At 39.6% G+C, this 18,792-nt stretch overlaps 3 protein-coding genes across 4 annotated transcripts in view; 2 read left to right on the top strand and 1 right to left on the bottom strand.

Annotated features, from left to right (window-relative positions):
- The first annotated feature begins 192 nt into the window (after nt 1-192).
- On the top strand, nt 193-1,686 carry LOC114873244 (surfeit locus protein 6 homolog). The gene is made up of 4 exons (XM_029181359.2): nt 193-503; nt 584-637; nt 712-1,208; nt 1,271-1,686. Exons 1-4 carry the CDS (start codon nt 386-388, stop codon nt 1,490-1,492), a joined length of 891 nt encoding a protein of 296 aa, XP_029037192.1. The 5' UTR covers nt 193-385; the 3' UTR covers nt 1,493-1,686.
- LOC114873246 lies at nt 1,514-17,856 on the bottom strand. Its single transcript, XM_029181361.2, has 6 exons — nt 16,754-17,856; nt 4,717-4,989; nt 4,486-4,582; nt 4,005-4,190; nt 3,131-3,148; nt 1,514-2,515 (listed from the first exon to the last, which is right to left on the bottom strand). Exons 3-6 carry the CDS (start codon nt 4,568-4,570, stop codon nt 2,370-2,372), a joined length of 435 nt encoding a protein of 144 aa, XP_029037194.1. The 5' UTR covers nt 4,571-4,582; nt 4,717-4,989; nt 16,754-17,856; the 3' UTR covers nt 1,514-2,369.
- Nucleotides 5,548-18,792, top strand: part of LOC114873239 — an 86,110-nt gene continuing 72,865 nt past the window's right edge. For both annotated transcript variants that reach the window (XM_029181351.2, XM_029181352.2), the window contains exons 1-2: nt 5,548-5,774; nt 13,243-13,336. The gene's annotated coding sequence lies outside the window, so the exon portion shown is untranslated. The remainder of the gene's footprint in view (nt 5,775-13,242; nt 13,337-18,792) is intronic.

Raw genomic sequence — 18,792 nt, forward strand, 5'->3', positions numbered from 1 at the left:
TAAACAAATTTCAGGATTGTAACATATTGATTTATAATGCATAGTGTAATTATTTGTATAATTTATTTTTTCATAAAAAAATGTAACATTAATGTTCTTTGTATTGTTTTACCCAGTTCTGATGTAAGCTGCATTTTTAATAAAAGTAAAATGCATTAAATAAAAGGCTGTATTTTAAATATAACAAATCTAACTTCACTGTTTTTGTTTAAACTTTAAAAAAAAAAAAAGAGATGTTTAGTCTGCTTGTGAGTTTGCGCATTACTATACAGTTCATAACCTATGTTATAGTTTTCAAAAGTTAAAAAACGTGTATGTGATTTGCTAGATTCTGACACAAAACTGTATTTACATTGCGATATAACACACGTGGGTTTAGAAAAACATGCAATTAAAAATGTCTAAACCATTTGACAAAAAACTTGTTAAGCAGTTATTGCTGAAAGAAAACGAATTTATTTCACAGATATTTTCAAGAACACCTTTCCCTGTATCTGAATTAGGTAAAAGTGTAGAAACAAAGAAAATGATATGCTATTAGAAAAGCGTAATATTTATCAAAATATTAATTAAGTGTCATTAGTTTCAGATGATCAAAGTAATGTAATAGTACAAAATAATAAAACAGCATCAAAAGGTACATACATATTGATATTTTTGTATAAAATTTTAATTTATTTCTTCACCAGCTGTATATTTTCTGCATTGTAGGAAAAATTTTTTCACATTTAAACGGAAAAGTGAAAAGAGCACAAACATTTGAAGAGTTACATGCTAGACTCGAAGGATTAAGAAATATTAAAAGGCTAGGATATAAGGAAAAACAATTGAAAAAGAACTTGAAAAATAGAATAAAAAAGATATCAAAGAGGGAAGAACATTTGATGCAGAAGAAAGCTGTTAAAATAGAGCAAAATGCAAGTGGTTTGTCCAAAATTAAAAAGGAAGACAGCGAAGTACAGAAAATTCCAAGACCAAAACCCATATTTAATTCAGAAGGTAAAATGGTTTTCAGTAAGTTTGACTTTTCTGAAATTGGAACAAAAAAGAAACCACCTAGAAAAGATACAAAGAAAATTCTTCTTGAATTAAAGCAGAAGAAAGAAAAGTTAAAGGAAATGGAACAATCAGGTGAAATAGAAAAGGCTCAAGAACTTAAAGAAAAAGATGCATGGAAATCTGCTTTAGCAAAGGCCTCTGGTGAAAAAGTATGTCAAAATGATAGTTGCAAAGATGTAACTTAAATTCCTATACTTACATATTGTTACAGGTGAAAGATGATTCTGATTTGCTTAAACGAACAATAAAGAGAAAAGACCAGCAGAAAAAACAAAGTACTAAGAAATGGGAATCAAGGTTAGAAAATGTTCAGAAAGGGATTCAAGAAAGGCAAGAAAAGCGTCAAGAAAATATCATGAAGAGGAAAAAAGAGAAAAAATTGAACAAGTTAAAAAAGGCGTCTAAAAAAGGACGAGCGATGCCCGGATTTTAGGCATTATATATGTATAATAAGTATGTTTAGAAGAATTTTATATTTGATATATTTGAATACATTCTAATTGCTCTTGTATAAATAATTATTTCGTATATCTAGTAATATTATTTACATCAGACGTATTGACAGTTTTCAACACTAAAAATCCGTATATCGATTTCATAATATATAAAAGTGTGAAGTTTCTGGTGCTTGTGATGATTTATTTACAAACTGTTGTCTGTTTGTACGTCGTGTTAACAAACCCTTATTTACACTAACATATCTGTAGCATACTTTTTTCGACTCGGTATCTCATTGTAAAAAGCCGGGATGTCTACTAAATGTGATACAATTGGTCAGTATAACGTTTAACTCACATTAATTTTCTGTCACATGTGCAAAACTCGTTTGCAAACTTTTATTTAAATTTACGATGTCAATATATTTTATAGTCATTTTTCGTTACGGCACTTGCGATGTATGTTCGGAATTCGTCACGATCTTCAAACTGAACGTAACATATATCCCAGGTATTGAAGGTTCATAACAAATTTTTAAATTTTTCTAATTGTTTAATAAATGATTGGTAAGTTTAGGACGAGAGCTTCGATATAATCGCCCTCATCCACCTCCTGCTAGGTATCTCCAAGGGCAGATGATACGGTATTAGCGTGCGTCAACGCTGTCCATAAAGGGCTATGATCCTCGGGTAATGGCACCGCTGGTTTTGATGGCCGAGGAGACCTGTAAAAATATTCTCAAAATCTTAACATTTATGATGTTAATGCTAGCTGGCACAGACGGTATCTTCTTCAAAGCCCGCATGGATGTATGATTAAAAAATGTGTTAAAATAATTGTAGTTGGTACCTTGGCGGTACCAAAGCTGGATGCTAATCCGGACTGCTGAGTTCAAGTGCGGTGCTCTGTTCAGGATCCGATCGTTCTTCGACCACGGTGTCTAGCTCTAATGACGGAAAAGCTTTGGACCCTCGATCGCTTCTTAAGGACACCGTTCTCGTTGGTCGATCAATTCCAGCTGCCATAGAAATAAAACGGACAGAGTTGTAACATGCAATCGTAAAACACTCGATTGTCTGTAGAAAAATTCAGTTGATAAAAGAGCATTAAATGCATTCTAAAATAAACATCACATCATCTCAACTATTTGCTTGAATTTCACAATTGTTGTACGCATTGTTATCGTACGATGCAGCTTGCGTTTAAATGTAATTCTATATAAGCTTGCAGAGCAAATATCTGGAAATCAATTACATGCGGCTATGTTAAATGATATGTATTTCATGCTTTTGCATCGAGAGCTGCGTTAAACTACAGCGAAGCTACGCATGAAACTCTTCTTTTTAATTGCACTGCTAATTTGAAGATCATATTCGTTTGAACAATAAATGCAAGTATCAAATTAGATAAAATGTAAGTATTTGTATCGTTTCGAATCGTTTTCACGTGCTTTTTAAATGCTTAAGATTTCAAACTTTCGAGGAAACTTCAATTTAAGTTCTGCGTTAAATATGCAACGGCAGTAGCGGTATGAAACGATTATGCATTAAGTGAAAGAAACTGCTATCCTTTAAACTTCAAACTTTTTCTAGGAAGAAAAAGAAGCAACAATCAGGTGGATGAGAAGCTTTACCTAAATCCTCTTTGGATGCTGCACTTGACGGGATAATAAAATAACGGACATATATTTCAATTTCACAGCTATCGTATACATTGATTTAAACGCTAGATTGTAATTAAAATGTATGAAAAACTAAAGAAAACCTACACAGTTTTCTTTTTCAATTTTTGAATACTTTCGATGCGAGTTAAGTGTTCCTATCTGCTAAATTAATCTTAGCTTCGCGGATACGATATTTGTACATGAAATATTCTGACGTCGGTGCATGAACTCGGATATTCAGGGCAACATTCAATCTGGTTTAATGCGTTTTCCACTCTCTTTATATACGTATATAACATTCTAGGCTACGATTCCGTGTGTTTGAACTCGGTACGTACATACTCCATTTACAAAAGTGTACATGTACCGATAGGTATTCAAATTCTAAACAGGTATGTGTTCATTCAATGTTGCCTGGCTATGGAAAGGTAACCGCGAAAACGCTGGTTGTTATTCAAAGGGTTGAAGGTGCTAAAATACAAATGTTTCGTGACCTCCATTCATTTTTGTTGCACAATACAGGGTGCGATATAACACGCGGAACCCACTTAAGCGACGAATGGAGTGTACGAACATAACGATCAAAATATTACGCAAACATATTTCTTGTTTCTCCTTGTTTTCGAGTTATGTAGGTCCATATTTACAGAAACTTCATGTATCGTGTTCATGGTCCCATATGTCATGCACTCGTAGATCGTACAACAAGAAACACTTCGCTCGAACCTGTATGCATTTCAATTGCAAACAGAATAGCAGCATTGTGTCGTGCTTTTTTTCTTTCAATACAGCTGGAAAAATGGGTTAAGTACTTAGAAGGTTAAACTATAGAGTAGGAACTCACCTAAGCGATGAACAGGGCTGAAACGAACCAAGCTCAAAGCACCGTGATCCAAATCACAGTTTCTTCTCCTGGCTCGTTCCCTCGCAAGTTTAGCCCTTCTTCTCAGGCAACAGATAACCATCAGCGCCAACAATGGAAATCCAAGAATACAAGATACTATTGGGATGATGATACTCTCCGGAGTTACTGAAAAATCACCTAAATGTACGTATACTGTTCGAAAGGAAGTTTCATTGTTCTCAATGTCGAGATAGTTCTTCAAGCTAAACTTGCTTCATAAAGCAACTGGAGTAGCGAGTAGGATAGTTTATCATTTTGTGAAACCGAGATATTCTACAGTCGAACGACTGTGGCGAATCTTGCAAAACAAGGAAGCAAGAAGTGATATTCCACGCAAGAGAATGGAAACTATTCCAGTGCTTCGTTTTGACTCGGTAAAGCAACTCTGAAAGTTAAAAAAATTCGACTAATTTGATCTCACCTGTAGGATAAACTAGAATCGTTGGTCTCTTAGATTGTGGAATTGTAGGCATTGTTGGTCGACCCGCTCTCACCTCGACCGACATTTTGCATTTAATCTGGAACAAAATTAGTTTTCAGAAGTAATTACACTGCTAATTAAGGCTGCATTGCGTTGCAGAAATTGTGCGAAGTCGACGATCGAGTTATCAGATTTTCGTGTTTCATTGCGAAACCAATTTTGAAATCCTACCGATTGCCACTGTTCGCTATAGCCTCCAAAACAGTTTACCACCCGTGGTGCTTTATTTAGTGTGGAGAAAAAGTCAAAGCATCCTTTGATGTATCACGGTTTTCTAGTTCCACGTTCGTTTTCCTTTTTTCTTCGCTTTTTCTGGACCCGGTTTTTCGATAAAACAGCGAGGTCGAGGCAACGACCGCAGGCAACAACGCTGTACACCAAAGCTTCTACATTGAAGTCTCTCCTGGTTGTAATTACCCGTCTTGGTTTTCTTTTTCTTCTTTCCTTTACAGTGAACGAATTTCTCCTTTAATTGCTATTTGTATTGTAGTAAATAAAGTTTCAGCGAAACAATGTATAGAGGGTGTTCAGTTAGAGGTGAGCATTTGTTGGAAAGAGAGATGGTAGCTCGGGTGATTCTGAACAACTTTTTTCTTTACCAAAATGCTCGTTAAAGCTTAGTTTTTAAATTATTAATGAAAAACACAGACCGATCAGAGCGCGCGTAGTGCGCATGCGCGGTCGCGGAAGCGTCAGCTACGATCCGACGTGCCGAGTAGTTTGTTCGCGACTACGCTCTAACGCGGTTCTCGTAGCTGTCACTCTCGCGTCCAAGCCTGCGTGCTACACGTGCCCTGATCAGTCGGTGTTTTTCATTAATAATTAAAAAACAAAACCTTAACGAGTATTTTGACGAAGGTGTGATTTAATGTAAAATTGAAATATACCGCAAAGTTTTTGATATTTTTAATTTTGCGCGCCAGGTGGTGCGCAGCTTTGCCGCCAATTTTACTGCGCATCTGTAGTGCGCAGAGATTAGTGCGCGTCTAAAATGGCCGGTCACGTGCGCGGTATGTATAAAGCGAAGTACGGTTACAAGATTATCTCGTTGCAAAGTAAATATTTCGCGAGCATTCGACGCGATCGAGTCCGGATATCGTAAACATAAACATCGTCGATCGTGGAGAGGTTGTGATTCAGTGAAACAGTGCGTGGAATGAACGAGGAACAGTGAACTGCTTCTTGGCGTCCTGTCATTGTCGCTGGACCACTACGACGCAATATGAGGGGTAAGTAAATAATCTTCAGTATTAAAAAGTGAATATGTACTACGAAAAGACTTATTCGCTATTCGGAGATTGGAATTCGTCTTGTCAGGGTACATATAAGAGCGTCCATAAATATGCGAATATTAACCTTTCGATAGGACCCGGAATCACGTTATTTGCTCTGTTCCCTTTGTCTTTGTGACACTCTTTTTGCTGATTCTACTGTTCTTTCCTTTCTCCGCGCTTAGAAAAGCAATAATCCTCGGCGTGTTGGCGTGAATATTGAGATAGACTAGAAATGTCTCTCTCTTTTTCTCTGTAAAGAAAGTTTTCACAGTTTCATTGCTATTGAATACTCCCATTGGGAATATTACTAGGGAAATTTAATTCGTAGTGGCGACGAGTTGCAGTGAGGTTAGTTAACTCTAGTTCAATAGCATGCTAAGTAACAATTAGTACGTATACGTACAGGACCGGATTAAGATTTCTGGGGCCCCTGGGTTATCAAATTTTCGAAGGTCCCGTAGATAAACTTTATTCAAAATCAAATTAAATAGCATTTAGTTTCGCTTAATACCTTTTATGATACTAAATTGAAGACTTATAACGGGGCCTTCAAAGCTCAGAAGTAAATTAATGTAATAAAAAACATTAAAAATTTAACTTCCTTAAACGAGGAAGATGGCTTGAAATGGAGCACTGTACAGTAGTCTCTTTGGAAGTGAGATTGGTTCCACCCAATACCAAGGCGAGCTTAATTTCCTCAGCTAAGGTGGCCTGGGTAGCTCGTTAGCTCTCAAACAGAGCCTTTGGAACGACTCGTTTCCGAGACGCATCAGATGCTCGTATTTCCTCCTTTCTTTCATTCCTTTTCTATTTTTTATCTCGCTATCGTATCGAATATTGCCTCTATAAATTATCCTTGCGTACTCTAGCGAACATCGATGTTCAATATTTCTTGCATTTTATATCAAATTTAATTTTTAAACATGTCGGATCTGCAGTTATTTGGAATTAGAAAAATATATACTATCTCCGCGATTAATCCTATCGTTACATTATCTTAGCTATAGAGCCTATCCTGTCGAAGGACGCTTTGTGACGAGAATAGTTTGACCCACTTTTCCATTAGGCGTGTCTCGTGCATTCGTGACCACGAGCATGTTCTCCAAGAAAGCTCGGATAAGTTGCATTCCCCCAAAAACGTGTTTAACAGCCAGCGTAGCCAGGACAAACGCGAAACTCGTTTAACCGACAGGATGTCAGGCTGAAAGTCTTGGCATCCCTCCAACGTATTGGCCACAATTTTTCCTTTCATCCCTCGTCGAGACCTCGTTCGGGCTTCCCGAAGCCAGCTGGTGACGTACGAGCTGAAATTTACCTGCAGTAAATTCGCTTGGTCCGGAAAATTTCAAATCGTTTTCAACCGATATCGAAGTTTCTCCGGTATCCTTGTACAAAATATACATACCAATTTCTGCTCGGTATATTTACTTGAATTGAATAAATTCGTAACGTCAAATCATCGAATGTCTCGACAAACGAGAATCGACTTCACCCTCGGAAACGTTGCTTAAAAGGTCAAAGACGACGTTACACGTTCTTGAGATTTCGCGGTAGATTACTTCAGTTACAAGGACAGACACGATAACGGCGAGAAGACGAGTTTCGAACAGCATGGTAGAACGAAAGGGGAAAGAAGAGGGTACCGGCTTATCGGTGCTTGAATCTTGAAAGGTTTAACTAATGAAAAGCCTAAGAACCGAGTAACGCCAATCGTGCACCTCCTTTAATGAAGCTCGACCCGAAGATTTGTTAGGGTTAAATTACTTTTCCATTTACACAGTTTCATAGTCTACAAGGACGAGTGTAATTTACCTTTGATGATCTTAAATTTAATATTGTAATTTTTCGATGTTGTTCATCAATAATACAATTTAAAATCAATAATAGATCCTATCCATCACGAGTGAAGTCAGTTTGATATAGTTTGTTATACTTTTATTAAAATTGCTTATAACGTTTATGGATGCAGTCATCGATGCTCGGTTATTACGGCGAAAGCTTGGCACAGCGTGCCACGTGAAATCTATTTAACTCAATTCCATGAAAATTGCTTCGAAAACGAGATTAAAGTCGATAAGTTTTACGCGAGTAGCAAATCGAGTTTTCTTAAGCGAATCATTTCCGTTATCGAATTAGTTTTCTGTTCAAAGTTAAATCGCGTATCGATATCTATGCTCGCGATACGTTTCGCGAGATATTAATACATCGAACGAGTGTAAAATCGATTACCGTTTGCGGCAGTTCGACCGGCCGCGACGAACTTAAAGAAATTTCTGCAGAAATTAATCGCGTTCCGACGCTGCGAACAAAGTTTGCCGAGTAATTGGGGGATTATCGAATGAAGGTATAAAATCTGGTTAAACTAGTTGGAAAGTGGAACTCTGATTAATGATTCTTTTGCAAAAAAAAAAAAAGAAAGATTGAAAGTGGAAAATTGGATTCGAATAAATCCGTACACGGTATTTCATAACACGAAGCTTAGAACACGGTCGATATTCAGTGTCGTATATCAAGTTGCGTCCTCGTTGCATTCTCGTCGATATCCATGCTTCTAGCTTGTTAATTAACCGTTTTATTAATTACGGAACATTTCCTCGTTGATTACGCGAATACGTATGTTTTAGCTGGTGTGTACGCGGTGTACAGGTTCAACGACGAGGAAACGAATCTTTTCATCTTACAAGTGGTGTTATTCGAGCGACGTATGCTTTTTTTTTTGTTCTTAAAACAGTAGCTCAATTGTATTACCATTTCCGTGGATTTCCACCGTCAGGGACAGAGTTTGCGTTTCAAAAGGCGAGAAATTTTCAAATTATTCGCCAGTGAAATCGACAAAGACCGACATTTCCCTCTCGAATTCCTGGTACAAAGCAAAAGGACAAGAAATTCCTTCCCGAGTTTATGTTCTCTCGTAGACGTTGAAGGAGATATTATTTCCATGGAAAATCAGGAAATCGCGCCGTTTGATTCTACGCGAACTCTCGGATTCTTTCTCGAACGAAATCACGTGGAATATTTTTCACGATACGGTAAACGAATTTTTACTTTGTCATCGATTACCAGTGAAAATCTATGAAAAATAGTTGCGTGCACAGAAGGCAATGGTCTGTTGTAATGGTAGTCGTTCGAAAGTGATCTTTCGTCGTCGACGAAAGAACGAGTGGAAATGAAATTTTATCGACAGCTCTGCCTCGCTACTCGATATTTTAGTTGGCGGTGACGTTGTCTCCCGTTCGCTCATTGACGTCTTTCATAGATGTTATCGTTACTTTTGTTACCCCTCGCTCGAGCGTGATATCGACGCGTTTCGTAATCGTAAAATGGAAATTTGCGACGAGCTGTGAAAGGGTCTGTTAAAAATTTACGCGAGATAACTCTGGCAGGGGTGTGAAACGCGCGCGAATCAAATTTATAACAGCGATATTTAAGCAAAACGATTGGCAAATTATCGATCCTTTCGCGCGGGACACCGAATAGTACTCGGAGTTTCATTACGGCAAGCTTTCACGGTAAATCGGCCAAGCTTGCTTCTCGGTGTAATTCGAATGCTCTGCGAAACTCTGTGAAACGCGAATTTTGAAACTTTAACAGGGATTTAATCGCTGAGTGGGCCCTCAACCGTGTTCCACTGATAACGTCGAGTCATGGTCCATTTATAATTTCGGCTCATCAGCTGGAACATGACACGATCTCGTTTGGCAAAGTTGGGGAACAAAGGGTACACACTGAATTCCTGTTGGTCAAGCTCGGCTTTGTTGTTTCCTCCGGCTAAATCAGCTTAGAATCATTGCCAGTGCCGTTCAACCCTCGAGGATTCTAACACCGACTAACGTTCTGATTATCTAATGTATAAATCTTTGTAAACGACCGTTGCTACCTGTCCTTTGCCTTGATCATTTGTAACGATCGCATGAACTTTGCAAGCAACGTTCGTCAAAACGTTTCAGACAAATGTGTATCAGGCTTAAAACAATATACAACGTAGAGGGTGGCTGGTTTATCTTCCTTATTTTTTCTCCGTAGGGTCAACAAGCGGTTCATTAATAATGTATAACGTTTGCTTCCTTGTCGTTATGGTGCAATGTATGTGCGACGAGTTTCGAGGGGACGTCGCGTCGCGTCCTGTTGATTTAAGTGATATCGGAAGCTTCCCGGGCATAATCGAAGATAACATCAAAATATTCGCGAGGGAATCGTATAACCACTTTAACGGGAATAAATTTCTTATCGTGAAATCACAGATTACCGAAGGAAGATTTTCCTCTATGAAAATAACGATTATGATTCTCCACGTGGGAATCTTGTGTGGGTACACAGAACCGAGCAGACACGTTCTTGGAATAAAGATCTTACAGATATTACTATAGCGAAACTCTACTCTGGAGTTTGAATAATATTTTGTCCACGTTATATCTTAAAGGGGTATTGTATTTTCGAGGTTTCATAGGGTAGATCCGTTTTAAGACGTCCTGTACAATTATTTCGGTTGAAATACTTTCGTGTACCAGGGTGAAAACCTTATTTCGGTGCGGTCGTGTAAAGTCTATGTCCTAGTGCTATACATTAAATAGTCGACAAGCTTATAACCGTGTGTTACCCCGAACACATACGATTGTGTCACGTGCAGGGATGCAATTTTCGGAGAACGTGGTAAATCTTGCATCCATTAGCTGGCACCGACACACTCGCCCAACCATTTAGGTGTTAATGGTTTTAATGGCTCCGTCTTCTAACAGTCTCATCGCTCGTGTAATTTTCAGTTTACGTTTTCGATTCAAAGCAGTTACAATTGATTGTTTGCCTTTGTAACACGTTCTACTCGATTTTCTCGAGTTTCGAACGAGCCCGAAAAAGAAACTTTCCTGTGTATCAATAGCAAATGGAATAGATATCGACGTTCAGCCAAGCGAACGCTATTAATTTTCGACTAAGGTGCTTTAACTGTGCCTTCGGTGTACACCGTATTATTATTCCATTATCGTATCGGAATCGATTCAATAAATCATTCTACGATCACGCGTGTAGGGTTCGAGGGAAAATGGATAGAACGTTGCAGGTAAATTTCATGAAAATATAACAGGCCATAATTTTATCTTTCACCTAAATTTTATATGTAAAATCACCATCTTCTCGCTTATGGAACATTCTGTACCGTGGCTGGCCTAGTTCGACAAAGTCTAACTTGACCTAAAAAGAAAAAAAAAAAAAGAAGAGGAGAGACTCGTCTAGAAGAGGCTCGTCACTCTTCTCACTCGAGGGATTAATAAAATTTTACCGCGATACAAGCTCATCTTCTGTTTAAAGGGAAATCATGCAAATGGATTTAAACGAAGCAAACGATGCTGGCACTCTTGAGATTCACTTGCCGGGTACATTGTCCTCGTCGGTGTGAGCTACGCCGTCAATATTCTTTTCTCTTGCCTCGTTGGAAATAAAGTTTCCCGAGGAAATAACGTTATGAAGGAATGCGCGTGCTGGAAGTATTAAATTCCACGCCAGTCAGGCGAAATTAACTCTAATATCTAAGCGGATAAAACCTCTGCACCTTTCTCGCAACCCTCTCGTCTACTTTTAATCCGGAAGCGACGATTCTAGTCTTCTTCTCTCGACAGGGAATATTAAAATTTGTCAAAAACAAACCAACTAGGATTTACCCTTCGGTACCCGGAGCTTTTGCTTTTCCCACGATCTTCATTAAATTAGAGCAATTCAATTGCACTGCGCCGGTCGTAGTGAGGAGTAACGAACGAAGTGCCGCGCTATGCATCGATATTTCTACTGCGCCGGGCAACGCGTTAATTGTCGCGCGTAGAGGAAATTTATCTTTTACTTTGAAAACTTTATATCGGGTAATTCCGTTTGAACTATTGCCAAGGGAATGGCCGATAGCAGCGTAACTGTGGCAATCTTTTATACCGCGAAATTCCCAATTTCAGTCGAAGTGAGAGGAACAGGTACCGATGGGACGGGGATTAAGAGACGATAATAGGACCGAGCTGGATAATGGCTTCGAATAAGCTTAATGAACTGCTTTTTATGTCCGTTTTTCCCCGATAAGCCTCAGGGTTCGCGAATGTAGGCGTTTAGTGAAAGGGGAAGGCGGCGAGTCTTCCCGGACACCCTTAGCTCGGATCGGCGACCGCCAGGTGGCTCCGGGATTTTGGTCTGTTCTCGCTGGCGGTCCATCTGTGCATGACTTCCGAAAAGCAGGGATCGTCTATCGTCAGCCTTACAGACGCTTTTTCTGTTCCTACACGAAAAAAAGTGTCGGCAGAAATTAATTCTTGAAGTAGAAATTCACTGAAGTAACGTCCGTATCTTCAATTATTTCGCTTAATCTCCGGGGATTGCTATAATTCTGTGCATCGTTGTTCGAGCTTAATTGTATAAGCGATATTATCAAAGCGTTTGCAGGTTCCTTTCGTGGAAAATACAAATTCATTCAACCGATTGATTAATTAACTAAACACGTTCGCTACCAGTGTTCAGTACAACACAAAAGTAATGTTAAACTTGTGTATCTGATTTCGTTTTGAAATTGCTTGCTTCTATCGCGTACAGTGTACACGATAAAATGGTCTTTCAAAGTTTGCGATCCTCTGGCGATCTATTACTCAGTTCCTCGTGTTTGACTATCTGGAACTCGATTGTTGTTTGTATCGAAAGCTGTGCATCGTACCTAGGTATTCACTCTTGAAATCGTAGCGAAACTTCATTCGACGCGTGTACGATTCCCCGAACAATAATCAGTTATGAGAATAATATTCCAACGGAACAGAGAGAACAATGCTTGATTAGTTCTCGTTGAGAACACTTGCGAACAGTCGATTTAGATTCGCGTGTAAATTGCTCTGATATATTTATCGGCCACGATTTCAAATGATCTTGTTCTATTTCGGACAATCGAAACACTTGGAGTATACAGGGTGTTTCATGAGCAAATGCGATAGGGAAATTAATTAAGATTACAATACGGTTCGTAGGCTAACTCTTTCTCGACCGAAGCAACCCTTGCATGCAACTCGAATGCTCTCGCCTTATTTGCTTTCCCTCTTTCGTACGGCCTGTCGAGTCGCTCTTTAGGAGCTGCAATTAACGGATCGTACGAAAGTGTCACCTTAACAATGCCTCTCAAGACGCGACGTTTATCAGAGTGTCGAACGAAGAGCGAAGTCAAGTAACAGGCTGAAAGCGTAACGGGTCCTTTAACGTCACTCGCCAGAAATGGTGATTTATCGCGCAAATTGAAATACCTAATACGTCTGGAAAGGAATTGACGCGATGTCGAAGTGAATAAAAAGCCTCTGTGTTACACAGCCGCGAGACAAAAATGTCGGTGGCCAATCCGGAACGGATTAAGCGTTGTTCGTCAACTGGGTACTGCGTTTGACGAGATAAAAATAGTCTGGTGATTTTTCTACAGGCAGGCTGGCAGGAAGGATGGGTGGCAGCGAAACGAGAGGGAAACGAAAGCGGTCGATAGCAGCCACCGAATTCGAGCGAATAGCTGGTTCACGGTAAGAGGATACACTGCTTTTTCTCGTTAGTAGGCTGCTGATTTACCAAACGCGTTTCAACGGATCCCGGATTTGGGTTAACGAGACGCACAATATCCGGATAAAATAGAACGCGAGTTCCGTTGCTTAACGCCTCGAGCCTCGCCCAACCTGTTATTTCCGATCCGATCCGATCGAAGATAGCTGATCGGATCGAAAACAATCTTCCCGAAGGATTCGAATAATGAAAATTCATAAATGTTATATCGAATTTATTGAAAACGATTTTGAAAGTTGCATTCACGGATCTAAGATCTTATTGGATATCTTAGACACGCGTTTGAACGGCGTAATCTTATAGAATAGAGCCGATCCGTAGCCGAGATTCGTTCTATGATACCTAACGAGTTTCCCGTGAATTTAAAAGCGGTCGACGTGTCGGGAAGAAGTTCGGAAACTTGCGGTTTAGAGTTCGAACGGGTAGAAAGAAATCCGGGAATAGGGATCGGGGATAAAGAGTAGGCTGAACCGGAACAATGAATCGTAGATATTCGCTGGAATAAATCTATTGGCTTTTATATTCTTGCCTTCGGCGATCCTTCACCTGGAAATAACGATTATACGCCGAGATAGAATTCGATTTATCGCGAGAAAAATCCTTTCCCTCGGCGACTTCCACTTAGAAATTTCAATCTTTTTTAATGTCATCAAGTATTTTCGTCCGCGATGAAATTAAACTCTCGAGGAGGAAAACAAGGAGGAAAGTTTTGGGATGCGTGAACGCCTTCATCGATTTTCCCGAGGGTCCGGAAAGGTATCGAAAAAGATACTTGAATATAAAGTAGAACTAAAGATCCGGATCTCAACGGTACGATAAGAAGATAAGAAGAGTTTAAAATGTGATCGAAAGATTCTTAAACGAAAGCGAACTTTAGCGCGTGTTTCTTCGGGAAATGAACTGTAGGGCAGTCGCGCACCCCAATTTACACTATTAAATTCTTCGGATAAACTAGCCTAATAATCATTCCGGAGACGAACAAAGGTATTCGTTAAGCGACAGAGGAATATAAGGAGACAAGAGGGAGGGGGGGGAGAAAAGTCGCAAAATGAGAACCGATGGCCAACTACGATATAACGGAAAACAGGCAGGCCTTTCCACCAGGGAAATAGGGACGGGAGTAAATGGGAGCGGTGGTAGAAGGTACGAATGAATGAGAGTGAACGTTCGTGCTTCGGTTCGTGCTTCTGTCCCATTTTGTCTTGTTCATCTATATCGTCCGTGTTCGCGCACAGTTCGATTTCCTTTTTTCATAGGAACTGGACACGCGGAAATGAATTGGTCGGTCGGTGACGTCCAGTTGGTTTGCGACGAGGGGAACGATATCGCGACGATCGATCGTTCCGCATAATCATTGGGAAAATATTTCAACAATCGGTGTTACGGATAAAATATACAGAGAAGAAGGTTAAATTGTCCGATAAAAAACAAACCGACGAGCGATCCCTGGCGTTTCTGGAGCGAAGAGAATTCGACTGTTGGCTTAAATATTTCATAAGAGGAGGGCGATGTTCCCGGTGTCGAAGAGAAACCTTCGGCAAGAATGTCATAGCATTCGCAGACGGCGTACTAGAATTTCAGGTCATTTTTAAGCGAGCTAGTTGGTACGTGAGCCGTACACTAAATACCCCTAAAACTGTGGTACCAACGTATCCAGGCACTTGACGTTATTTAAATTACGAATTTCAATGAATCGCTCTGGTAAAGGTAGAGACGGCGAGAATCCGCCTTCATTTTCCCTATCTTCGATGCCGTCTTCGTCGAGATAGACGGGATAGAAATAAACTCGGCTAAGCATTCGGTTCGAATAAATTTTAATTAATTCCGTTGAAGGGACGCGAACCCGTTTCCTGTCTATTCCTTCCAATCGACGATTAAGAATTGAACTCGTTAAAGGATTCTGTCTCTGTTCCGACAGAATTTTTTTGCTCTGGAAATATCTTTCGTATCAACATAGCCGAAGAAAGGGTGGATACGGCTAAGCATATTTCGAAAGACACGCCACATCTGGGGTATTTTTTCATTTCGATGAAATCGTTCGAAACGCGATGCGAGAGGGTAAGATTTATTTCTCCTCGTATACGAAGGATGATCCCTCGAAAAATTCGGCTCACGATCCGGCTACTTATCCGTTTCCCGGCCGGAAACGACACCCTAGAGTGAAGGGGTGCTGCAAATTCCAGATTCGTGTTTCACGTCTCGTTAGTCCCGTGACCCTGTCGCGATCAATTTTAGTTGGAATTTCACTCGAATGGATCACGAGCCTAATCGAATCGCGAAATTACTTTACAACACGCTTCGTTCCACCATCGCTTCGATGATCTCGCGATCTCCGATGTTGCGCGATTCGTTTGATCGTGGATTGTTAAACAGGATTCCCGTTGGCTGATTTCTGGTCAGTTTGGCTAATGCGGCTAAATTAGCCACAGTGTGAATCCAGGGAGATTCCGTTTGCGGTCAGCTGACGCTACAACATTCGAGCAGCCCTTTTGGTCCGCTCAAACATCGAATATCTAATTTTGAATGCCATAAATGGCAACACGTTTAAGGACATTCCCTTGCCATGGAAAATTTCGCGATTTTTTCGGAACCACCTCTATAACGTAATTCAGTTATTTTCAATTCACGAAAATTCAACGTGCCGAAAGGCATACAAGTTTTAAAACGTGGAAACGCGATACGTTTCTTCCGGTTGCCGCGAAATCAATTCGACAATTGCCGCGCACCACCATCGCAGCTGAAAATTTAATCTCGTCAGAATCGCAGCTGCTCTCTAAATCACGGGATTTATTTGCTGGATAAACGCTGATAAAGCAATGGATATCCATCGATTTTTCCTATGAACTTCATTGCTATCGATCGATCGGTTTTTGACTTTCAGTCAGGAGTTTGCGAATTGAAACGGGTAGCGAATGTTTAAATGAAACGAAATACTTGTGTAAATAAAATTTTTTTCCGCTTGAAAACAGACGATTTTTTTATAGAAATTTATTTTAACGAATACTGCGCGTGGTTAAATTCTTTTTTTAACCCGTTATTATATTATACTATGATCCCTCTACCTCATTAATCCTTCGACGTACGAATTTAACTAGGAGTAATTTGTAGTTTTTCCTCATAGAAAAAATATACGTACTGTCGAGAGATGAAAAGTACATTAGCGGAACCCTTCGCACCCTCCGCCCTGTCCCAACGTTTGAGCCTCGCGTTTCAAATTCGCCGCAACGCTGACTTCGTACCATCTCGCTTTTTCTCATTTTTCTTTGTCAGGCGATGCGATTAGTGTGTGATCGCATTGGCCAATAGCGCGCAATAATATAAAATGCATGTGCATGAGGCTAATGTACTTTCCATCTTTCGACAGTACTTTTGAGTTTTACCTGGGTATTTTATGATTTTACACGGTGCAAACTCGCCGAGACTCGTACATCGTGTACGTTATTCCGATGTTAAATTCACTGACCGTAGTTTCTCCAATAATCGTACGTAAATTCGCAGTATTTGAAACAAGAGTTTGCAGACATCGGTTCTCGTGAAACTCGAAACGTTACAACGCGGTTGAGATAAGTCACTGAATCACGTGGCGAAGTTTAAATTCTTTGCTTCGATTCTCTTGGTCATACGCATCGATCCCTCTTGATGGATGGATCAAGATAGCATTGATTTCTCGATGTCAGGAACACGGTACATGACACCTTCGTGCTTCTGGATCCAGTTCGTTGATCTTGCAGCTTTCAGTCGAGTCACGTCTTCGTTCTTTTCGAGATGCCACCAACTTCTGTTCTCTTATTCTCCATTAATCGTGCCTTTTACTTGCTTCTTTCCTTTCTTCCACAGAAACCGACCAGTCTCGTTTGCAAGCTAGAAGGATTCGATTTTCACTCCTTGTCGCGTGTGCTTTAAACCTCGTCGAAACTTCATTTAAGAAAGGGAGTAAAAATTTGAGCAACGTTAGTCTGCTACGGAAGTTTATTGGATTTCTGTCGAATACCTCTTCTGTCTTTTAGTACCCGACTTTTATCGATACTTCATAAGTGTTTTTGCCCCTGAATCTTATATCATCCGAGGAAAAAATGTGCCGAACAGTGGCCACTCGTGTCGTAAATAAAATATCGAGATTGGTTCAAGTTTCTTTCGGGATTGAACGTGATTTTCCTTCGGTTTTTCAGAAAACAGGACTTCTTTATCGACACTTTTATCGTCGATGGTTTACATCAGAAAATCTTGAGAAAAAAAATACAAATGTCCTCTAGTGTCGTTAATGAATCCGACCGTTTGGTTCAACTTTGCTAGTGATTTTCCTGGTACTTTATCGACACCATTATCTTGGACGGTTTTTACGTCACGGATGTTTCTCGTCTTGTTCTTTTGCAAATGAAAATACGTTTTCTTCCCCTTTGTCGACACTTAAACAGGGATGATAGAGGAAACCTCGTGTTCCACGGGGTGAACGCGAGAACCGATGTCGCGATGTTCAATCTGCTACGGCTTTGGGCCGACTGCTATTGAAAACGCGACTCTTGCTGCGCGCCACCTTCTGCACGCATGCGTTTTCTATCGAGATATCGTAAGGCTTTTTTCCGATTAAACCCTTTCGTCTCGTTAAACCTATATACGTTGTTAAAAGGATCAGGAATTAAAAAGTGTATTTGGTTCACGATAAAAAAACAGAGAGTAAAAGTAAACAGCAAATCGATCAAAATATTGGAGAGAGGAAAGTTGGTTGGAAAAGTGGAAAGAATAGAAAAATATTTGATGCCAGACGGACGTATGAAATCGAAAGTTCTGGATGACATAGATTTAAGAGATTCCGCTCCAGTAGCTCGTCGAGTGCTCTTTGCTCCAATAACTTTTCAAGAATACGTCACTCTATATCCAGACGTCGTACAGTAAAGACTCGATAAGTGTTCGAAAGGATCTATTCGTTAAGTGTTCGCGGTTTATCCCCACCACTGGGGGGGTTCCCCCTCGGAGCGAGCCCGGGAGCAATATGACACGGCGCGGCTTTCCTTTGAAGATCTGTGTCGCATTTGTATCGATGAGACAACATTAATGCATCGATGAAATTTTTTTACTTTGCCTTTTTTTTTAATAACAATTCTATTAACATATTGGTGAGATTTTCCTGATTAAAATGAGACCAAATACGATATTGTTAGAATAATTTTAACTAATCTGAACAATAATAAAATAATTTACTTTATGTGAATGCTCACTTTATATACTAAATTAACGGCGAATGAATAGCAGCAATGATTAGGTAATTTTTTGTAAAAATGAATAATTTTAATCAGAAAAATTTCATGTATTAATAACATTTTTATTTACAAACCATAATTTATAAATAAAAAAATGTTATTGCATTAGTATTCTTTCATGAATATGTAGGCATTTAATTTTTAACCCTTATGTCAGCTCC

This window comes from Osmia bicornis, chromosome 12 (genome assembly GCF_907164935.1).
Source record: "Osmia bicornis bicornis chromosome 12, iOsmBic2.1, whole genome shotgun sequence".
NCBI lineage: Eukaryota > Metazoa > Arthropoda > Insecta > Hymenoptera > Megachilidae > Osmia > Osmia bicornis.